The 25,083-nt window shown below is 42.7% G+C and overlaps 1 protein-coding gene across 1 annotated transcript in view; it reads right to left on the bottom strand.

Moving 5' to 3' along the window:
• Window positions 1-16,989, bottom strand: part of LOC143974452 (serine/threonine-protein kinase PLK2-like) — a 141,513-nt gene extending 124,524 nt beyond the window's left edge. The window contains exons 1-2 of the mRNA XM_077475868.1: window positions 16,783-16,989; window positions 16,211-16,318 (exon numbers count right to left, since the gene is read on the bottom strand). Of these exons, the coding sequence (XP_077331994.1) occupies window positions 16,211-16,318; window positions 16,783-16,881 (207 nt within the window). The 5' untranslated portion in view covers window positions 16,882-16,989. The remainder of the gene's footprint in view (window positions 1-16,210; window positions 16,319-16,782) is intronic.
• Between the last annotated feature and the right edge of the window lie 8,094 nt (window positions 16,990-25,083).

Here is a 25,083-nt window from a genome sequence, read left to right as displayed (position 1 = left end):
ATGCTGCCCCTAGAAACCAATACAGCAGGACAGACAGCAATATAATATATTGAGGAGGATTGCCCCATAAATATGTGATTCGTCAAAAGTCTAAATGGGATGGCAATGGGGTTGGGTCTGGATGGTGTAGAAGAAAATAGTGTAATGAGGGGTGCTGAAAATTAAACACTAATAATACCTAGCCATTGAAACTATGGCTAAGTATGCGTGCAAATTTATTTTATAAACAAAATACGATATGAAAAAATTAAACTATGATCACCAAACGCATCTGCACAAAAAACCCAACGTGAAAATAGTGTTATTAACCACCTCAATACAGTGCACTTACACCCCCCTTCCTGACCAGACCAATTTTCAGCTTTCAGCGCTCTCACAGTTTGAATGACAATTACTCAGTCATGCAACACTGTACCCAAATTAATTTTTAGTGGTATTTAATCACTAGTGGTTTTTTTATTTTTTGTGCTATAAATAAAAAAAAACGTAAATTTTGGTAAAAAAATGCCATTTTCTTTGTTTCTGTCATAAAATTTTGCTATTTAGTAATTTTTACTCATAAATTTTGGCCAAAATTTATACTGCTACATATCTTTGGTAAAAATAACCCACATTAGTGTATATTATTTGGTCTTTGTGAAAGTTATAGAGTCTAAAAACTATGGTGCCAATCACTGAAAATTGATCACATCTGATCAGGCCCTCAGTACATCAGGTGTATCTCATTTCTTGAGACACTAACAAGTCAGGAAAGTACAAATACCCCCCAAATGACCCCTTTTTAGAAATAGACATTCCAAGGTATTAAGTAGGTAGCATGGTGAGTTTTTTTAAGTTGTAATTTTTTCCCACAATTCTTTGCAAAATGAAGATTTTTTTTTTTTTTTTTACAAAATAGTCATATTATCAGGTTATTTCTCACACACAGCATATGCATACAACAAAGTACACCCCAAAATACATTCTGCAACTCTTCCCAAGTTTGCAATACCACATCTGTGAGACTTTTACACAGCATGGCCACATACAGAGCACCAACATTGAAGTGGCACTTTCAGACGTTCTACGAACAAAAATGACACATCTCATTTCACAGCCATTTATTACACTTTTGAAGGCCCTGGAGTACCAGGACAATGGAATTGCCCATAAAATTACCCAATTTTGGAAAGCTAACACCCCAACGTATAATCTGTGAGGCATTATGAGTGTTTTGAACAGTTCATTTTTTTCCAGACGTTTTTGGAAAATGTGGAAAAAAATGAAAACACATTTTTTTTACACAAAGTTGTCCGTTTATAAGATATTTCTAACACATAGCATGTATATAGCAAAAATTACACCCCAAAACACATTCTGCTACTCCTCCCAAATATGGCAATACCACATGTGTAAGACTTTTACACAGATGGGCCACATACTGAGGCCAAACATTGAAGTAGTACCTTCAGGCGTTCTAGGAGCATAAATTACATATCTCCTTTCATTCCTACCTATCACACTTTTGAAGGTCCTGGAGCACCAGGACTGTGAAATTACCCACAAAATGACCCCATTTTGGAAAGCAAACACCCCAACATATATATTCTCTGAGGCATGGGCTGCAAATAGGTACTCATGTACTCTGATGGGCTGCAGATAGGTACTCTGGTACTCTGATGGCCTGGTGACAGGTACTTAGGTACTCTGATGGCCTGGTGACAGGTACTCTGGTACTCTGATGGCCTGGTGACAGATACTCGGGTACTCTGATGGCCTGGTGACAGGTTCTCTGATGGGCTGGTGACAGGTACTTGGGTACTCTGATGGCCTGGTGACAGGTACTGGGGTACGCCTGGTGACAGGTACTCGGGTACTCTGATGGGCTGGTGACAGGTTCTCTGATGGGCTGGTGACAGGTACTTGAGTACTCTGATGGCCTGGTGACAGGTACTGGGGTACGCCTGGTGATAGGTACTCGGGTACTCTGATGGCCTGGTGACAGGTTCTCTGATGGCCTGGTGACTGGTATTTGGGTACTCTAAAGGGCGGTGATAGGTACTCAGGTACCCATATGGACTGTGACAGGTACTCGGGTACTCGGATGGATTGTGAGAGGTATTTGGGTACTCGGATGGCCTAGTGACAGGTACTCGGGTACTCTGATGGCCTGGTGACAGGTACTGGGGCACTCGGATGGACTATGACATGTACTCGGGTACTTTGATTGGCTGTGACAGGTACTCAGGTACTCTGATGGGCTGTGACAGGTACTCGGATGGACTGTAACAGGTACTTGGGTACTCTGATGGGCTGAGACAGGTACTCGGTACTTTGATGGGCTTTGACAGGTACTCGGGTACTCAGATGGACTGTAACGGGTACTCGGATGGACTGTGACAGGTACTCGGGTACTCTGATGGACTGTGACAGGTACTCAGATACTCTTATTGGACTGTGACAGGTACTTGGTTACTCTGATGGACTGTGAGTGACAGGTACTATGATGGACTGTGATTGACAGGTACTATGATGGGTGGTGTCAGGTCCTCTTTATGGGGGGAGGCAATCAGTGTGCTTGATGTGTACTGTAAGATGTAACAAGATGTTACCGCAATCTCCTCCTCACACATGATCAGTGTGCTGCATATCCATCAGAGCTGCATATCAGTGCCACCCATCAGTGCCGCCTACCAGTGCCGCCTACCAGTACCGCCTATCAGTGCCCATTGTCAGTGCCCATCAGTGCCACCTCACTGGTGCCACCTCATCAGTGCCACCTTATCAGTGCCCATCAGTGAAGAAGAAAAAACTTAATACAAAATTTTATAACAGAAACAAAATAAAAACGTTTTTTTTCCCAAAATGTTTGGTCTTTTTTATTTCTTTAACAAAAAATAAAAACCGCAGAGGTGATCAAATACCACCAAAAGAAAGGATTTTTTTGTGGGAAAATGATAAAAATCTGTTTGGGTGCAGTGTAGCATGACAGCGCAATTGTCATTTAAACAGCGACAGCTGAAAATTGGCTTGGGCAGGAAGGGGATGTAAGTGTCTGGTATTGAAGGAGAAAATAACCAGCCAGAGCCTAAGGATCAAAACATTATTGCTACAACCCTGATGACTATGCAGGGCATGAGGAAAAACACTTGCAAAAAAGTACTGCTAGAGGCAGCCACAAGATTTGATCATGGTCATCACAGGCATATTCAATCAGATACTCAGCAACGAGTCTCCTGAACACATAGAAATTAAAGAGCTCCGTTAGTGGACTCCTCATCATCTGCCCTCCTGGCTTGGATTTGTGCCCCCACCATGTTGGAAACAGATCCCTGTTCCGACAAGTTGTTGTCCGTAAGTACCATTAGTACATTACCCATTAGTGGGCAATATCCCTAGAAACCAATATTCTGCACCGACGCTTATCAGCATTGATCACGTATGAAACGGCATAGGTTTCAGACCAGCAACCTATTTGTACCTTTTTTACTTTTTAGTTGTTTTATCTCTCTTGTTTTTTTAACTTTTTCATTCCTCTCCCTCCCTGCTTCTCCTTCTCTGTTTAGGAGCACATTCTGGCTAGATGTCTATAGACTTACTCCACGAACCCATGGTACTTAATTGGTTTTCCTTAAATGTACAGGGTCTTAACTCACACCAGAAATGCGCCAAAGTTTTTAGATCCCTTGATCCCTTAAGGTGGGCTTAGCTTGCCTACAGGAGACACACTTTGCACATCTTCTTCTACCCCACGCTACTTCGAAGCTTTTCATAACAAGGTATTCTTTATTTGCCACAAAACAATTGCTGATTCTCAAAGCTGCTACCGGCTTATTTTGGGCTCTCTGATGGACTTGGAGGGAACTCTTGCTCCTACTATGCCCCAAACGAGCGACGACAACTACTTTTTTTGTCTCACCTCTCTGAGCGGCTACATACCCATAACAAAGGTCCACTTTTGTTATATGTGGAGACTCAAATCTAGTTTTGAACTTGAAACTAGATCGCTCTAATCCCGACCAGGGGGGTGCTGAGACTTACTCCAGATCTTACAGAGACCTTCTGGATAGCTCCGGGCTGGTAGACATTTGGAGGGAACTACACTCTATTTCCAGGAATTATACTGTGTTTCCTCGAAAAGAAGACCGGGTCTTATTATTATATTATTTTTGTAATTAATTTTTATGGAATGTACAATAATCTACATTTATTCAACAGTCATCTCATCATGATGATCCTAAAGTGGTTGCAACTCTAAAAAAAAAAAAAAAATTATAATATATATATATAATTATTTATATTTATATATTATACGTTTCCTGATCCTTTAAAGCACGACAGACAGCACATTGCTTGTCAGCTCAGGAGAATACATTATGACATTCTATAATCCCCAAAATAAACCTTGGTTAAAGTAATTGTAAAATTATGTAATCTGTCCTTTTGTAGCTTAATTATGGAAATTACATTATTTACCGCGCTGCTTGGCGCTCACGTGACCCACAGGAGCTCTTCTTCCCTGCTCCAAGCACTGCCAAGGGAAGGGCCACTGACGTCACTTGGGAGGAGAGAAGAAGATCTCTGGTGGGTCACGTGAGTGCCCAGCAGTGCTATAAATAAGGTATTTTCCACAGTAAAGTTACAAAAAGAGACACACTGCACATTATATAATCTTTTTACAAAATGGATTACATGTTTTTACAATTACTTGAACTAGGGCTTATTTTCAGGGTAGGGCTTATATCACAGCCGTCCTTGAAAATAACGATAGGTCTTATTTTCAGGGTAGGGTTTATTTTTGGGGAAATGCATTACTCTCACCCACACTCATGCTACTCCTGAATTGACCATGTGCTAGTTCCTAGACTTCCCCCAGGTTCTGTCTGCCACTAACGGTACCCTGGTCTGACATGACCCAATTCTCGTTACTTGCAATTCGTTTTGTGCTTAAACCATGGTGCCTGATTGACTCCTTACTGACTCAGTCCTCTTTGATGGAAAATTTGCAACTCCGCTGATCCGAGTACTTCCAACTTAATGAGGGCTCAGTTCAAACTCCAGTCAACTTACGGGAAGCCTACAAGGCAGAAATTTGGGGCTACCTAATTCAATATGACTCTCAATGTAAGAAAGAAAGACAGGCTCAGACCTCTCAACTGGAATATGAGTTACATACAGCCACAACAACACTGAAACAGAACCCTAAGAAGCGCAATAGAACCGAGGTCTATGTTTGACTGAGAAAGCAGAACATAATTTGCGGCGGACTAAACATAAATTCTATGCCGACAGCAACAAGCCTGACACCATGTTAGCAAACAAATTGAAATCTGTTGCCCCCAGGCAATCTGCTCTTTCCTGCAGAACCAGATTCCAGGTTTGTACGTCTAATCCAGTCAAGATCCTTGACGAATTTAGACATTACTTGTTGAAACTTTATTCCTCCCCAAAAGATCCACCTTCTTCAGATCTCACCTCCTTCCTTAAAGAGACATCCCTGCCATTGCTAAAATCAGCCCACTGGGAATACTTAGGAGCTGATATTACAGATTGGGAAGTATGACAGGTTATTAATGATCTAAAACCCCATAAGCAACCGGGTCCAGACGGATTTACGGGCCTTTTCTACAAAAAATTGTCAGAAGTAGCAGTCCTGTACCTTACCTAGATCATTAAGTTTCAATAGCCTTAAGAATGGGGAAAACGTATTTAAGACTATGTTACGAGCCTTTATTGTGATGCTCCCCAAGCCGGATAAGAACTCCCAATCCTGGGCCAACTACCATCCTATCTCATGCCTTAATGCTGATATGTAAAAATGATAGCCACTTACACAGCACACCGTCATACTCATCAACTAATGTTGCTCTCCTTAGACATTCAAAAAGCGTTTGACACCCTATCCTGGACCTATTGAGAGCGGCAATAATTTATAGAGGTGTGGGCGACTCATTTCTCAAATGGATTGCTGCTTTGTATAGTGACCCCTCAGCCACTGTGAGGTATATGGGGCATACATAGTTACATAGTTATATAGTAGGTGAGGTTGAAAAAAGACACAAGTCCATCAAATCCAACCTATGTGTGTGATTATATGTCAGTATTACATTGTATATCGCTGTATGTTGCGGTCGTTCAGGTGCTTATCTAATAGTTTCTTGAAACTATCAATGCCCCTCGCTGAGACCACCACCTGCAGAAGGAAATTCCACATCCTTGCATCCTTCCTTACATAGTTTAAGGTTAAATCTCTTTTCTTCTAAATTTAATGAGTGACCACGAGCCTTGTTAAACTCCCTTTTGCAAAAACGTTTTATCCCTATTGAGGGGTAAGCCAGTATGGAATTTGTATATTTAAAACATATTCCCCCTCAAGCGTCTCTTCTCCAGAGAGAATAAGTTCAGTGCTCGCAACCTTTCCTCATAACTGATATCCTCCAAACCCTTTATCAGCATTGTTGCCCTTCTTTGTACTCGCTCCATTTCCAGTACATCCTTCCTGAGGACTGGTGCCCAGAACTGGACAGCATATTCCAGGTGCGGCCGGACCAGAGTCTTGTAGAGCGGGAGAATTATTGTTTTCTCTCTGGAGTTGATCCTCTTTTTAATGCATGCCAATATTCTGTTTGCTTTGTTAGCAGCAGCTTGGCATTGCATGCCATTGCTGAGCCTATCATCTACTAGGACCCCCTGGTCCTTTTACATCCTAGATTCCCCCAGAGGTTCTCCCCCCAGTGTACAGATTGTATTCCTATTTTTGACACCTAAATGCATTATTTTACATTTTTCTACATTGAACCTCATTTGCCATGTAGTTGCCCACCCCATTCATTTGTTCAGATCTTTTTGCAAGGTTTCCACATCCTGCGAAGACATTATTGCCCTGCTTAGCTTAGTATTGCCCGCAAATACAGATATTGACCTGTTTACCCCATCCGCTAGGTCGTTTATGAACAAATTAAATAGGATTGGTCCCAGCACAGAACCCTGGGGGACCCCACTACCCACACTTGACCATTTTGAGTACTCCCCATTTATCACCACCCTCTGAACTCCTGAACTCTCCGTTGTAGCCAGTTTTCTATCCATGTACTCACCCTATGGTCCATGCCAAGGACCTTATTTTGTACAGTAAACTTTTATGGGGAACTGCGTCAAATGCTTTTGCAAAATCCAGATACACCACGTCTACGGGCCTTCCTTTATCTAGCTGGCAACTCATCTCCTCGTAGAAGGTTAGTAGATTGGTTTGGCAAGAATGATTCTTCATGAATCCATGCTGATTACTGCTAATGATTAGGGATGAGCTTCGAGTTCGAGTCGAACTCATGTTCGACTCGAACATTGCCTGTTCGCCTGTTCAGCGAACAGTGAACACTTTGGGCTGTTCGCAGCAAATTCAAAAAGCCAGAACACCTTATACAAGTCTATGGGAGAACCGCAGACCCTCACAACCACCGGCCAGGGTTGTGAGGATGAGGCCCTTGTCTTCATCAACATGGGGACAAGGTGCTTTGAGGGGTCACAGACCCCCAAAGCATCCTCCCAATGTTGAGGGTATGTGGCCTGGTACAGTTCAGGAGGGAGGGGGGCCGCTCTCTTGCCCCCCTCTTTTCCTGCGGCCTGCCAGGGTCTGGTATGGATTTTTAGGGGGACCCCCAAGTAAAAAAAATGTTTTCATTTGATGCGGGGTTCCCCTTAATATCCATATCAGACCTGAAGGGTCTGGTATGGATATTTAGGGGGACCCCCACGCTTTTTTTTTATCAATGAATGAATGAATTGTCGGCTAATACTCATTGAGTGTTCTCTGTATTACGGGGAGCCGACAATTTAGCCGCAAGTGATTTTAAAAGACTTTTTTTCCTGCACAAATGACACTTTGTGCAGGGACAGTTCTAAGCACCAGAAACATGCGCCCCCTTCACAGGCATACTATAGATACCCCCAGCTACGAAATTTAAAGGAATATTACACTTTTATTATTTCACTTTAATCATTATTAAAATCACTGCTCCTGAAAAAACGGCCGTTTTAAAAACTTTTTTTGCATTGATCCATGTCCCCTGGGACAGGACCCAGGTCCCCAAACACTTTTTAGGACAGTAACTTGCATATTACCCTTTAAAATGAGCACTTTAGATTGTGAACGTTCGAGTCCCATAGACTTTAATAGGGTTCTAAAGTTCACACGAAGTTTAGGTCTGTTCGCAGGTTCTGGTGCGAACCGAACAGGGGGGTGTTCAGCTCATCCCTACTAATGATACCGTTCTCATTACTAAAATCTTGTATATAGTCCCTTATCACCCCCTCCAAGAGTTTACATACTATTGATGTTAGGCTAACTGGTCTGTAATTCCCAGGGATGTATTTTGGGCCCTTTTTAAATATTGGTGCTACATTGGCTTTTCTACAATCAGTTGGTTTCATTCCAGTCAGTAGACTGTCAGTAAAAATGAGGAACAATGGTCTTGCAATTACTTGACCGAGTTCCCCAAGTACCCTTGGGTGCAAGCAATCGGGTGCCAGTGATTTATTAATGTTAAGTTTCCCAAGTCTAATTTTAATTCTGTCCTCTATTAACCATGGAGGTGCTTCCTGTGATGTGTCTTGAGGATAAACACTGCAGCTTTGGTTACTGAAGCCCCCCGATTCCCTCGTGAAGACTGAGGAGAAGAATAAATTCAGTACCTTCGCCACCTCCCCATCCTTTGTAACCAGATGTCCTTCCTCATTTTTTATGGGGCCAATATGGTCTGTCCTCCCTTTTTTACTATTTACATACTTAAAGAATTTCTTTGGATTTTTTTTTGCTTTCCTCCGCTATGTGTCTTCATGTTCTATCTTAGCCATCCTTATTGCACCCTTACATTTCTTGTTGCATTCTTTATAAAGCCTGAATGCTGATGATGATCCCTCAACCTTGTATTTTTGAAGGACTTCTCCTTTGCTTTTATATGCATTTTTACATTGGAGTTAAGCCATCCAGGACTTTTGTTCGCTCTTAAATTTATTACCCAATGGGATGAATTGGCTAATGCCCTTATTTAATATGCTCTTAAAGCAAACCCATCTCTCCTCTGCGTTCTTTGTTACTAAGATTTTATCCCAATTTATGCCTTCTAGTAAGGTTTGTTTAGGGAAGTTGACTCTTTTGAAATTCAGTGTCTTTGTATTACCCTTATGTTACCTATTTGTGTGATTCATACAGCAGCCAATTGACCTGTGGTTGCTGTTCCCTAAATTGCCCCGTTTTATCACATACCTGATCAGGTCTGTATTGTTGGTAATCAGTAGATCCAGTAATGCTTTATTTCTAGTTGGTGCGTCTACCATCAGACCCATAAAATTGTCCTAAAAGACATTTAGGAACTGGCGAGCCTTAGATGAATTGCACGGTTCCCTCCACCCAGTCTATGTCTGGATTACAATCCTCCATTATGATAACACTTTCCATCCTTGCTGCTAATCCAAATTGTGATAGCAGATCAGTCTCCCCTTTCTCCCTCAGGTTAGGGGGCCTCTAGCATACTCCCAGTATTATTTTCCCCTTAGCTTCATCTCTTTGGAGCTCTACCCCTAAGGATTCCACCTCCTCCATAGCTCCCTTAGTGATGTCATCTCTCACATTCACTTGTACATTATTCTTGATATATAGGCATACCCCTCTCCCTTTTTACCCTCTCTATCCTTGCGATAAAGGGTATACCCTTGAATGTTTGCCAGCCAATCATGATAGCTATTGAACCAGGTCTCTGGAATTCCCACAAAATCCAAATCTTCGTTGTACAATAGCATCTCTAGTTCATCCATCTTGTCCACCAGGCTCCTGGCATTGGCAACATGCCATGTAGTTTAGACCGGTCGCATATTATTTCTTATTGGGTGTTCTGAGATTGAATCGCATGAATCGCCTTCCTTCACTATAGTTTGAGGTACAAGTCAAAGATGTCCCTTCTCTCCACTTCTCTTTAAAATAGCGTTAGAACCACTGGCCGCACACACTCGTCTAAGTCCAGACATCAGGTGTATTGAATTGGCTGGTGTGCACCATAAGTTAGCTATGTTTGCTGATGATATTTTGATGTATATCACATCCCCGCATATCACAGTGCCCAACTTGATATCCCTGTTGAAAGGCTTTTCCTCCCTGTTTGGTCTCTACGCAAGCCACGTCAAATCCTGTGCACTAAATGTTTCTCTACCAGACGCTACCCTTCAGAGGGTGCAAACTCAATTCTTCTTCCAATGGTCCAACTCCAATCTTATGTCGGAATAACACTTACCCCAACGTACTCAGCCTTATATGGTGCCAACTATCCCTCTCTCATTAGAACAATGACTCGGTTATTAGAGTCGTGGAACAAAACACACATCTCTTGGCTGGGGCGAATATATGCGGTAAAGATGACTCCTGCCAAAACTGCTCTATCCTTTTAGGGTCTTTCCTGTTGTGGTCCTCCTGCATATGTTACGCTTATTGGAGGGTCACCTCTTTATGTTTATCTGGGGCCCAATTAAACCATGACTGAACAGATATCTACTCTATAGTCTTAAATTAGGAATGCTGAATATTACTTATTACTTCAAAGTGGCTCAGATAGCTCCCCTAGCACAATTATTTGCGGGAAAGGCTGCAACTCTCTGGACTCTCGTTGATGTAATAGATACTGACCTGGTCTCACTCTCTTCTTTGCCTTGGCTTCTGCCCCAACTGCTCCCTAAACCTCTAAACCTTGCCCTATCACACATCCTCATGGTATGGGACTCTATAAAATATTTGTTCCATCTGATATCGCCACATCTTCCTCTCCTTGAAATATTAAACTGCCTTTTATTTCCCCCGGGTTTGGAAAATCCCCAGAGCTATCACTGGTGGTGCAGTAAGTGCTTGACGACGGTTCGATGCTTACTGTCCCCCTGGAGCATCCTCATCTTCCAAGACACATGATATTCCAGATTCTGAGAAATTTCATTACCCCTGAATCAGCCAGCTGCCGGAATCCCTGACAATAAAAACATGATTGGTCAATGACCGCAACGGTGTTTGAAACCAGATGTCGAAGTCCCCCACAACACAAGGCCCAAGTTCCCTATTATACTCATCTATTCTGAACAATTTTAACTTGCGTGCCTACAATTGCTAAATGTCTCCCTACATGCTTTAGGTGATGCTCAGACCTAGGCGATATGAAGCATATATGGTGGACATTCCCTAAGGTCAAAAGATTGTGCATAAGAATGTACAACATGGTCAACATGGTAAACTTACGAAAAGACCCTTGGGAGGTGCTCCTATACAAACCGATAGAAGGCGCTACCAAATGAGAGTGGGTTCTCATGACTCATATATTCTTGGCCACGAAACAGACGATTGCCAACTTCAACAAAGTGATAGGTCGGATGCATGGCACCCCAGTGAATGAGAAATTGATGCCCATTCTAAATGACAAAGATCTCTATCATTTTTACCATTATAAACTAAAATGAAGGTAAAAAAAAATCCCACATTTTTGGTTATCCCCACAACAGGAATAGTGAGGGAACACTAGCTTTAGTGACCTTGGTGAAAACCAGGGATTCCCTCACTTTAGAGGAATTTTCTCTCATTTCCTGTTTGGGCTATAGGGAAATGAATATCCCGACTAGGCTTTCATATACCCTAAATAATGCCTATTAAACTCTTGCAAACCTTGTTTTACAATGTTTACATGGAATAATTGGAAACCCAGACAAACAATGTCTGTTCTAATTGGGGGTTGCTATGAATAGATCTGGCGCTATACCTATATATGGAAGTGTGTCTCCAGGGACTTAATAGATTAAAGGTGTTATTATAACCTGATATATAAGTGACAAGGTGCAATATGCTATTTCAATAAAAAAATATGTAGGTAAAAATTGAAAAATGTGTAAATAAAATTATTTGTCACATTGATAGATATTTGCCAGCGTGCTGGCTGTGAAATGAAATTATGTGCAAAACCATAAATAAGTGATCACTTCTTATCTGAAATATATAAATACCCAAAACATATAAAGTGCTGCTGCTAAGTCTGCTTAATATATAGTGACAAGTATGAAATATGAACGCAGGTTTACCAAACTATAAAAATTTAAAGTGCACAAATGTGACAGTAGAATATGCATGCAATAATAAAATACACAATAAATATATGATAGATATCAGTACATCAAATGGAACATGCCAAAAATGGGAGTGAAAAAAGTGAAAAAAATTAAAAAAGGTAAAAATGGAAATATTGAATATTAGTCCAAGCAAATAAAAATGTATAAAAAAAGTATAAAAAGAATATATATGGAAAAGAGCAAGAAGTCTCTGGTGCAGTGCGGTAAATGTGGTTTTTTCCGTGGATAAAAGGAGGGGATGTGATAGATTCAAATCTATTCTTCATGCATTGTGGACACTTCTAGGTTGTACTCTCACCAGAAAAGTAACCCCATCCGGGGAGGATCAGCCTTCACAGTATGAGCTACTGTGTCGCTCTCTGGCTTGCTTCCAGTGGACTGCTGGGGATCCCTCGTTATTTCCCGGTGGAGTGTGCCACAGTATGTATATGTTAAAAGAGAGGACCATCCATAGTGTGATACCGTATAAAACAATTTATTAATCATATGCTTAAAACTACTCACAATTCTTGATATAGGTAATGGCATAAAAGGTTTGCTGTATGAGAAGTAAGGAAGCTGCTGCGAGCGTTCCGTTCGGCTTCCACGCCGTTTGTGTTGAAAGTGTGTGTTCGATAAGCCACGCCCTACGCGTTTCGTCACTAGGACGTCATCTGGAGCGGCCATCTTCACACACCTTACGCTCTATATAGAGCACAATACATCTACAGCGCATGCGCGGGCGAACGCCGCCATTTTGGATATGGGAATGCCCTTATGTCGAATAAAGCGCTGCGGTGATTGTGTTCCTGCTACTATCCTTTGGTGTATTCTGCAATTTAACCCACCGGAGGTTTTTCAAAGCCTCCTAATCATGTGTGTACATATTCATGTATATATGCCTATTCTTTATACTAAAACCAAAGATATAATTACAGACTAATAAAATATAAATATAAATATGAAAATACAGAGAAAATGCAAATAAAAATGACATTAACGATAAACAGACCATGCTATAAAAAGTAGAGTACAGATGCCAATAATAAAATATAAAAAAATTATTAAAAACTTAAACGGATAATACTTAGATTTGGTTATATGATGCAAAGGGAAGGAAGTATGTTGTGAATAGGAATGTTCATTCCTTAGCAGCATAAAGTATATCTGGGCAAAAAATAAGGATGCATGTGTGTATTATTGAAGGATTGGATTAGGATGAGGTGAATGAAATTTACTTAGTATAAGATGTTTGGACTTTCCGACTACTTAAGTTATATAAAACCCTATGTTCACACATATATACACACATATATATAAATATATACGTATGTGCAAAGAGAGGAATGTTTCAAGGTTAAAAGTGCCCCTCCACAATTATTGTTTTTTATATTGAATAATGGGTTGAGATGTTGTTTTGTCGAATAGATGACATTCGACCCTCAGTACTACAGGCTTCATTCGATCCAAATTCGACCTTTCTTTAATGTTTGAATGGTAGCTTGTGTTAAGTGGAGCATTCGGCCTAAAATGCTGTGGACTATATTCGATCACAAATTCGACACTAAGTAATATATTATACCTTTGGTAATATTGTAGATGGAGTTACATATGATCTGGATGAATTATTAAAAAATTAATTAAAAATTAATAAAAATTGATTAGAAATTTAATCAAAAATTAAAATTGTTGGAGATTTAAAAGTATTTTTTCAAAAAAATTTTTTTAAAAAAAGGAATTTTGAATTAAAAATTAAAAATTAAAAATTAGTTATGAAACAATTCAAATCCAGGTCTATGTTCATTCCTGTTGGGTGTAGGCTTTCTAAATTAAAGATCCACCTTGTTTCATTCTGTGAAATCTTTTTAGTCATGTCTTCTCCTCTCCAGTGTCCCTTCACTTTGTCAATGGCATAAAAAATCATTTGATTGGGATCTTGGTTATGAAAATCTCTAAAATGCCTCGAGACACTGTGTTTATCATATCCTTTCTTAATATTTTTGATGTGTTCACTGATTCTTATATGTAGTTCCCGTGTTGTTCTTCCTACATATTGTTTGCGGCACGGACATTCTATAACGTATGTCACATGCGTGCTTTTACAGGAAATCAGTTCTTTTATGAGGAATTCCCTTCCATTGGTAGCTGACATGAATTTGGTGGTTTTTCTTTGGGTTTTTTTGCTTTTGCGACATGGGAGACACTGTCCACATTTGAAGAAGCCTTTCAGGTGTTTACTGATTTTTATGTGTCGTGGGGGATCGATAGTATTTTTAACTAATTTGTTTCTTAGGTTAGGGGCCTTCTTGTAAATAAAAGCGGGGTTATTGGGTAATATTTTCTTTAGCGTTTCATCTGTTTTTAGGATTGGCCAATGTTTCTTTATGATCTTTTCTATTTGTTTGTGATGTCTATTGAAACCTGTAAAAAAAGCCGTTTCTATATTTTTCTTGCTCCTGGAGGTCGTCTTGTCCTCTATTAGTTTTCTTCTTTCCGTTTTGTTTATGGTTTCTTTAAGGGCTCTGAGATAGGGTTCTTTGTATCCCTTCTGTGTGAATCTTCTAATTATAACCTCCGCTTGTGCTTCAAAATCCTCTCTTTTGGTGCAATTTCTATATATTCTTAAGAGCTGTCCTTTGGGTATATTGCCTATCCATCTTGGATGGTGGCAACTTGATGTAGGTATGTACCCATTTCTGTCCGTAGCCTTAAAGAAAGTTTTTGTACCTAGTGATCCTTCTGACTTAAAAATTTGTAGATCTAGGTAGTCTATACTTTGTGTGTCCCATTTTTCTGTGAATGTGATGCCATAAATGTTATGATTTATTTCTTCCAGAAAGGACCGTAGTTCCTCTTGGGAATGTCTGTTCTAAGATGCCCCAAATTATATGGAAGCCAGTGTCCCGGATATTACCCATTACTACAAAACTATTGCATTAAAAAGGATTGTAAATTGGAGACACAATGTATAAGATAATCGAAAATCCTCCAATGTACCAAGTTTTGGTATAGCTGCTAGCAATAATCACTGTCTTCTCCTGGTGGGGATGGCTTGCTCCGCCCACCCCGCTGGGAGAATACAATGACTCAGCAGGAGGGATTCCCCTGTTAACATGGTCTGTGTTGATGTGGGAATAGAGCTAAATTCTTTCCTGCAACTCATGGCTGCAGAAAAGAAATTCACACCATATATGGGCTGCTTATCTGAACTAAATCTGCCGAGAGAACTAACTAGGACAGTGCCTCTATTATGTACGGTACTTTGAAAATGAATTGCTCCATATGCCTGCAACTACAATGGTCAGTGAGGGCTTGTTTTAGCCCCTTATTTGCTTGTTAAGAATTTGTAAACAATTACATGTCAATAGCATGGAGCCATAGATTTATGCACAAACTAGGATGAACATAATTTATCAAACATTAAGGGCTCATGCACATGAACAGTTTGGTTTCTACAGCATAAAAACCTGGTCATTTTGGGGTACAAGAGAGCCACAGGTGCAGGGTTCAGCCTGTTGCCAGCAGACTGTAAAATATAACGATAGTCTGAAATACTAGGTTTTTCTATGCAGCTGGATGCTGTTCTGAGCGATTCTTGTGTTTAGAGTCATATGCGTTCAGTAACATATGCTCCAATCATGGGATTTCTGCATTCAGAGCATATGTCCCATTCCTACTCCTGTTTTTTTTTACGCTGTATGAGCCAAACCGCCTGTGTGTACGAGCCCTAAATGATAAAACAATGACCCAGCCACCCAGCTAGGATATCTAAACAATTTGAAATGAAATACAGTAAGAGATAGGTGGTAAAACGAGGCAACGCTAATTTGTAAATATATTGAAATTATATAGAATGCCCACAAATATTTAACTGTGTTTTGAACTTAAAGGTTTGGAAGATATTTGATGCTTTGCTGGTAAAGTGAATTCTGTGACTGCTGGATTATAGAAGAAATCCTGCAGATGAGTTTAAGCTAAATTCAGGGTTGCAGGTTATAGCTGACTGAAGGGCACAAGTGTAGCAGTAGAATGAGTTTTCTGTCTTGTCATAGAAGTACTAATGGACAAGAAGGTGTTAAAGCTTGCAGTCATTTAATCTCACCTCTCCTCTTTGCTGTGTCACAGATTTTCTTGTGTGCAAGATCATTTTCACTGCAAACACTTGCCTACTGGACACATCTGTGAATTTGTAGCACCTCCCAAAAGCACCCTGTAAAAGACAAAAAATAAAATCAAGGGTGTGACAAATGACACGTGCCAATTTATACATAATTTTAAAGTGACAAAACACAAAGGCATCCTATTTTAACCTGAAGCTTCATACCAGCGTGCTTCCAAAGCTATAATTAACATTTTACAATAATCTCTCATGTTTAAACAATTACAAAGGTTTGACATTTTGTTCCTGATCCCTAAAAATAGTTTAGAAAGCTCAAAAAAAGAAACAGACACTTAGTAAAAATGAAGTCAAATGCAAATAGGTCTGTAGACATGTCTCATTCCAACATTGGTTCTCTCTAGAATGCAAACATAAATTGGTAGATTTTTAAAATTCTGTGTATGTTAATATTTTTTCTTTTTCTTAATTTAGTTTTTTTGAACATAATACCTGAGCCTTAATACAAACTTTCCTTGATGCTGCTACAGTTAAAAAACAAAACTTCTTTCACTTACCCTCCCCAGCAGCTTGCCTTTCCTGTACAACCTTCCAGTTGTTGCATCTTCAGTGAGATAGTGTGCTCCATGTGTGCGAACGCTGCCGTTAATATCCATATCCTAACCATTTCCAGCCCAGAACTCCTCTTTCAGTCTCCAAAAGCACTGGCAGAACACAAACATCCAGCCACCACAACAGTCACACTCTGCCATTTGAAGACTTCTGCAGGGATAGTTAACTCAAGAGATGGGAGGAGTGAGGAAAGGCGTGGAAGAGGCTGTGAACACATACGAAGATGAGGAATAGTGCATTGTTATGAGGCGTGACAAAAGTAGCACATACCTCACATATTACAAGACATTGTTTTAACATTCTTTGTGCACTCTGATAAATTAGTCAGTTATTTATTGTGCCCAGTTTATGGAAAAACTTAAATGACATACATAAAGTGGAACTGAACTCTGGAAGCTGTGCCCAAAACAAGGCAGATGACAAAGGTCCAGTCACCAGTATTGCCTGTGGTCTACCTGCAGTTGATCCTTCTGCATTGCTACGATGCCTTGGCACACTGCAGATATACAGCTAAGAGGCTATAGGCACACGAGTGCCTAGGCACACTCACATACCAGGAAGTGCAATGCTGCATTGCTATTTTCCAGGACAAATTCCAGACAAAAAAGGTACATTTTCTGGATACTGCTCAGGCAAAAATAAAGTTCAGTTCGCACCAGAACCTGTGAACAGACCAAAAATTTGCATGAACTTTAGAACCCCGATAAAGTCTATGGGACTCGAACGTTCTAAATCAAAAGTGCTCATTTTAAAGGCTAATATGCAAGTTATTGTCCTAAAAAGGGTTTGGGGACCCGGCTCCTGCCCCAGGGGACATGTATCAATGCAAAAAAGTTTTAAAAACGGCTGTTTTTTCCGGAGCACTGATTTTAAGTGAAAAAAAAGTGAAATATTCCTTTAAATATCGTGCCTGGGAGGTGTCTATAGTATGCCTGTGAAGTGGCACGTGTTCCCTGTGTTTAAAACAGTCCCTGCACTGAAAAAAGGTTATTTAAAACTGCTTGCGGTTTTAATGTAATGTCTGGTCCCAGCAATATGGATGAAAATCAGTGAGAAAAATGGCATGGGTATCCCCCCAGCCCATTACCAGCCCCCAAATTAAAAAAAAGGAAAGGTGTTGGGCCCCCGGGCCCTATATACTCAGAACAGCAGTATACAGGCAGTGCAAACAAGACAGGGACTGTGTAGGTTTGTTGTTAAGTAGAATCTGTTTGTAATTTTGAACCGGTACATGTTTAAAGTGTAGCACCAGTCAAAAAATCTATTTTTAAGCTTTTTGGAAAACATGGGGAAGGGTTAACACCCCTGTAACATTATTTTTCTGTCTATGCACCTCTTCAGAAGATTTCACCTCACTTTCTGTCCCAACGACAAATGTTTTTTGAAAATTTGGGTTTTTTAGTAAAACAAGGAATGGGATAAATCATCAGTGGAGAGGAGACACGTTTTTCCCATATCAACTCTTACAGGAGAGAATTTCCCTTCCTAGGGGTAGATTTCATCTCACTTCCTGTTGTCTCCTTCCGTTTGTAAGTTGGATGTTTGAAAGTAGGGGCCTGCCCTATATGCTCTGCAGTAGGGATGAGCCGAACACCCCCCGGTTCGGTTCGCATCAGAACTTGCGAACGGACCCCAAATTCGTATGAACGTTAGAACCCCATTGAAGTCTATGGGACTCGAACGTTCGAAATTAAAAGTGTTAATTTTAATGGCTAATATGCAAGATACTGTCCTAAAAAGGGTTTGGGGACCTGGCTCCTGCCCCAGAGGACATGGGTCACTGCAAAAAAAACTTTTAAAAACGTCCGTTTTGGGGGGAGTACTGATTTTAATTACGATTAAAATGAAAAAATATTCCTTTAAATATGGTGCCTGGGGGGTGTCTGTAGTATGCCTGTGAAGTGCCACGTGTTTCTGGTGTTTATAACAGTCCCTGCACAAATTACATTTAACGGAAATAACGTAATTTAAAGCTGCTTGCGGTTTTAATGTTATATCTGGTTCCTGCAATATGGTTGAAAATCATTGAGAAAAATGGCATGGCTAGCCCTCCCTGCCCATTACCAGCCCCTTTGGGTCTTGTACGCATATTAAGGGGAACCCCGTACCCATATTAAAAAAAAGGAAATACGTGTGGCCCCCAGGCCCTATATACTCAGAACAGCAGTATACAGGCGGTGCAAACAAGACAGGGACTGTGTAGGTTTGTTGTGTTAAGTTGAATCGGTTTGTAATTTTCAACTGGTACATTTTTAAAGTGTAGCTCCAGTCAAAAAAAATATTTTTAAGCTTTTTGGAAAACATAGGGAAGGGTTATCACCCCTGTATAATTTGTTTTGCCGTCCGTCTTTTTCAGAGCACGCAGACAAGCACGCACAATCTCCTAACACTGACTGAGAGCTCTATTTAAAACGAGCAAGATATTTAGCTATATAGGTGGATATAGCGGTGTATACTGCGTTCAGAGCACGCAGACAGCACGCACAATCTCCTAACACTGACTGAAAGCTCTATTTAAAACGAGCAAGATATTTAGCTATATAGGTGGATATAGCAGTGTATACTGCGTTCAGAGCACGCAGACAGCACGCACAATCTCCTAACACTGACTGAGAGCTCTATTTAAAACAAGCAAGATATTTAGCTAGATAGGTGGATATAGTGGTGTATACTGCGTTCAGAGCACGCAGACAGCATGCACAATCTCCTAACACTGACTGAGAGCTCTATTTAAAACGAGCAAGATATTTAGCTAGATAGGTGGATATAGCGGTGTATACTGCGTTCAGAGCACGCAGACAGCATGCACAATCTCCTAACACTGACTGAAAGCTCTATTTAAAACGAGCAAGATATTAAGCTAGATAGGTGGATATAGCGGTGTATATTGCGTTCAGAGCACGCAGACAGCATGCACAATCTCCTAACACTGACTGAGAGCTCTATTTAAAACGAGCAAGATATTTAGCGATATAGGTGGATATAGCGGTGTATACTGCGTTCAGAGCACGCAGACAGCACGCACAATCTCCTAACACTGACTGAGAGCTCTATTTAAAATGAGCAAGATATTTAGCTAGATAGGTGGATATAGCGGTGTATACTGCGTTCAGAGCACGCAGACAGCATGCACAATCTCCTAACACTGACTGAGAGCTCTATTTAAAACGAGCAAGATATTTAGCTAGATAGGTGGATATAGCGATGTATACTGCGTTCAGAGCATGCAGACAGCACGCACAATCTCCTAACACTGACTGAGAGCTCTATTTAAAACGAGCAAGATATTTAGCTATATAGGTGGATATAGCGGTGTATACTGCGTTCAGAGCACGCAGACAGCACGCACAATCTCCTAACACTGACTGACAGCTCTATTATAAAAGATAGATATATCTCTAGATATATAGGTGAATATAGCGGTGTATACTGCGGTCAGGGCACGCAGACAACAACCACTACAGAAGAGCAAGAAAGAAAAATCGGCCGATAACGATCGGTGTATACTGTGTTGAAGGTACACAGAACACCCATTAACTGCTACAGATGCCAACACACTACACAAGGCCGCCGCGCTGGCGGCCTTATATAGTGTGGGGCGTTTACTACACAGCCTGAGCTATGATTGGCCACAGGCATCCTGCCTGTGGCCAATCATGGCTCTCCTCGCTGCCGGCGCTGTGATTGGCCAAGCATGCGGGGTCACAGTGCATGCTTGGCCAATCAGGAGCCAGCAATGCACTGCGCCATCGCAGTGCATTGCTGGCCGTAAGCGCCACACGAATTTGGTGCTAACGGCCCATAACGTTCGGAATTCGCCGAACGGGCGAACAGCCGATGTTCGAGTCGAACGTATGTTCGAGTCGAACACGAAGCTCATCCCTACTCTGCAGAAATTTGATGTTGGTGTTGCCACAACACTGTAAGCCCTCAATGTGACTCTTGGTGGGCACTGGAACACCCTGTTGTGAACTATGATATCAAGAATTTTAATTACATGCCATTGCTGAACAGTGGTAGAAAAATTGGGCCTTTGGTGGTGGCGTTGGTGCCATAACACTAAGTCTTCACAGTCACTCTTGGTGGGTGTTGGAACGGGCCCTGCTGTGAAATATATCAAGAATTGTAATTACATGCACCTGTTGAACAGGGGCACAAAAAAATGGGCCTTAAGCACTGGTGCCACAGCACTGCAACTCCTCACAGATACTCTAGTTGGAGCGCAGGAATGAGCCCTGCTGCAAAGTATTGCATCAAAAATCGTAATTACACGCCCCTGTTAAACAGGGGCTGAAAAATTGGGCCTTAGCCACTGGTGCTGGTGCCACAACACTGCAACCACTCACAAGTATTGTACTTGAGCGTAGCAACGAACCCTCCTGCAAAATATTGCATCAGAATTGTAATTACACGCCCCTGTTAAACAGGGGCTACACAATTGGGCCTTAGTCATTGGCGGTGGCGCCCAGAACCAAAAATGTTCTTAGCTATCAGCATGATCACTGAGGAGGAAGAGGATAGTCACTCAGAATAACAGGATAGTCACTCAGCATCAGCATAGGCAGTCTTCAAGGGATCTGATATTTAAAAAAAAATTATTTGGTTACATTAGCATCAGGTGCTTGGTAGCTGGTGGTGATCCAAGACTGATTCATTTTTATGAAGATCAGTCGATCAACCGAGTCGTGGACAGGCGCACCCTGTGATCAGTTACAAAGCCTCCAGCAGTTCCGAAAGAACGCTGTATGCAGGACAGGCCAGTAGCTCAATTGCATACTGTGCAAGCTCTGGCCAGTGATCCATCCTCAAGACCCAGTAACCCAGAGGATTTTCGGTGGGAAAGGTGTCCAAGTCTGATCTTGCCCCTAGGTATTCATACACCATGTAAAACAGATGCTGGCGATGGTTGCTGGAACCGGTCATAGCTTGGGGCTGTGGTCTAAAAAATTGTCTGAACGCATCAGTCAGATGGACACCTTCTCCACCGCTCCTTCTGTGACTGACCGAAGTCTCAGCAACATGTTGTCCAGGACCAGGAATTTGTAACCTCCCAGTCTCTGGGAACGCATTGCACAGACCTTTCTGCAAGGCCTCCCAAAGATGTTTCATCCTCTGCTCCCTCTGCAACGGCAAGATAAGGTCCGCAACCTTACCCTTGTAACGTGGATCAAGGAGGGTTGCCAGCCAGTAATGATCCCTCTCCTTGATCTGACGAATACGAGGATCCTTCTGCAGGCTTTGCAGGATCAAGGAGGCCATGCAGCGTAGGTTAGCTGAGGCATTCGGTCTGGAGTTCTCTGGATCACTAAGGATGATCCGCAGCCACCTCCTCCCAGCCACGTACAAGTCCACAGGTTTCTAGAGACTGTAAATTATCCCTAAAAGACTGCTGCTGATGCTGAGTGCCAGGCTCCACCTCCATGCTGACACAATCTTCCTCCTTCTCCTCCTTGTCCTCTTCCTGTGTGATCGGTAGGCCAGCAGGAACACTGTCTGGATAAAGGGGGCCTTGAGAGGTAAGGAAGTCCTCCTCTTCCTGCTTCTGTTCTGCCTCAAGTGCCCTGTCCATTATTCCATGCAAAGTGTGCTCCAACAGGTGGACAAGAGGGACAGTGTCACTGATGCATGCACTGTCACTGCTCACCATCCTTGTGGCCTCCTCAAATGGTTACAGCAAAGTGCATGCATCCCTGATCATGGCCCACTGGGGTGGTAAAAAAAAAATAAGCTGCTCTGACCCTGTTCTGGTGCCGTAGTCACACAGGTACTCATTGATGGCCCTCTGCTGCGTGTGCGGCCGCTGCAGCATGGCCAACATCGAGTTCCACCTGGTGGGCATGTCACAGATGGTTCTTGGGCAGGTTAAATTCCTTTTGGAGGTCAGCCAGCTGAGCATTAGTATTATATGACTGGCAGAAATGCACACAGACTTTCCTGGCCTGCCTCAGGACATCCTGTAAGCCCGGGTACCTGCCCAAGAACCGCTGCACCACAAAATTAAGGACATGAGCCACACAGGGCACATGGGTCAGTTGTCCCTGTCGGAGGGCGGAGAGGAGGTTGGTGCCATTGTCGCAAACCACCATCCTGGCTTAAGCTGGCATGGCGTCAACCACCTCTGAGCCCGCCCTTGCAGAGCTGACAGAATCTCTGCCCCAGTGTGGCTCCTGTCCCCCAAGCACACCAGCACAAGCACGGCATGGCATCTTTTGCCTGCATACTTGCATAGCCCCTTGAACACCTATGGAGCACTGCTGGTTCTGAGGAAAAAGCACAGGAAGAGGCCACGGAGGAAGAAGAAGAGGAGGGGCGGAGGAGAGAGGTGTGTCAGAATCACCAGTAGTAGCATTTTGGAGGTGTGGTGGCGGAACAACCTCCAACACTACTGCACCTTTTCCTGCATCCTTCCCAGCTGCCAGAAGAATCACCCAATGCGCCATGAAAGATAGGTAATGTCCCTGTCCATGCCTGCTGGACCATGAGTCAGCGGTAATATGCACCTTACCGCTGACCGCCCTGTCCAGCGTGGCCAAGACATTGCCCTCCACATGCCGGTAGAGAGCCGGAATCGCCTTCCGTGCGAAAAAGTGGCATTTGGGAACCTGACAATGAGGAACAGCACATTCCACAAACTCACGGAAGGGGGCAGAGTCTACCAATTGAAAAGGCAGCAGTTGAAGTGCTAGCAATTTAGCCAAACTAGCTTTCAACCACTGGGCATGTGGATGGCTGGGAGTGAACTTCTTTCGATGGTCCAGCAGCTAGGGCAGGGAAATTTGCCTGGTACAATCAGACATCGGTGTACTGATAGCAGATTGCCTGCAAGTACTTGGCTGCGACACACCTAATTCTACACCTTTATTCCTATCAGTGCAGGTTTCAGAGAGGAGTGAAGGTATAGTGGGCTTGGAGATCCCAGCTGATGAGGAGCAAGGAGAGGTCTGATTTGTTCTTTGGTGTGGGTCTTTTAGGTACGCTTGCCAATGAACTGCATGGCAGGTCGACATATGTCTGGTCAAGCATGTGGTGCCCAAGCGGCTGATATTTAGGCCACGCGAGATATGCTTGAGACATACTTTGCAAATAACAGCAGTGTGATCTGATGCACTCGTCTCAAAAAAGGCCCACACGAAAGAACTTTTGGAATAACGCGCAGAGGCAGCACCCTGCACATATGCGGAGCTCGGCGGTGTGATTCAGTCGTTGTGCTGTCCTTAAGCTGGCCCCGGAGGGCATCCTGCCTCATTGGAGCTGTGCCTCCTCCTCCTTCTCCCCTCTCCTATCAGGCACCCACGTGGAGTCAGTGACCTCATCATCCCCTCCCTCCTCATCACTGGAGCAAACCTGGCAGTGTGCTGCAGCTGGAAGAACATGACTGCCAGATTGCTGTCCTTCTTTGGCATCCCCTCTCTCTGGACTCACGTTACTGCCTTCCTCTAGTTGGGTATCATCATAAGAGCCTTTAAAACTCTGGGCATCCTCAAGGAGCATGTACCCAACACTGTGCTCAAACAGTTTGGGGGACTCCCCAGGAGGACATGGTGGGGCTAGGGAAGGAGTGACTGATGCCATTGAGCTGAGGGAAGAGGCCGCGTTGGCAGCTGATTTGCCAGTACCCTGAGCCTGGGAGAGAGAGGATGAGGAGGATGAGGACGGACCACTCTACCAATTCTTCGGCATGTTGCGGCTCAACACGTCCAGCTGCCGAAAATAAGGACAAGCGTGTCCCATGGCCACGTGCTGATGAGGATGCACCGTGTCCTCAGCCAGCACTGTTGCCTCTAGACACAGAGCCTGCTTGCCCTCTTTTATTGGCTCGTGACTGTCTGCCTCTCCTTGTTGGCCTTCCAGACTAGGGATGAGCTTCGTGTTCGAGTCGAACATACGTTCGACTCGAACATCGGATGTTCGCCCGTTTGGCGAATTCCGAACGTTAAGGGCTGATCACGCTAAATTCATGTGGCGCTCACGGTCCACAATGCACTGCGATGGCGCAGTGCATTGCTGGCTCATGATTGGCCAAGCATGCACTGTGACCCCGCATGCTTGGCCAATCACAGCGCCGGCAGCGAGGAGAGCCATGATTGGCCACAGGCAGGATGCCTGTGGCCAATCATAGCTCAGGCTGTGTAGTACACACCCCACACTATATAAGGCCGCCAGCGCGGCGGCCTTGTGTAGTGTGTTGGCATCTGAAGCAGTTAGTGGGTGTTCTGTGTACCTTCAACACAGTATACACCGATCGT

Source organism: Lithobates pipiens, unplaced genomic scaffold, assembly GCF_037356315.1.
Source record: "Lithobates pipiens isolate NorthernLeopardFrog02 unplaced genomic scaffold, aLitPip1_a1.2 Scaffold_13, whole genome shotgun sequence".
NCBI classification, from domain to species: Eukaryota; Metazoa; Chordata; class Amphibia; order Anura; family Ranidae; genus Lithobates; species Lithobates pipiens.
This window is presented reverse-complemented; position numbering and strand designations above follow the sequence as displayed.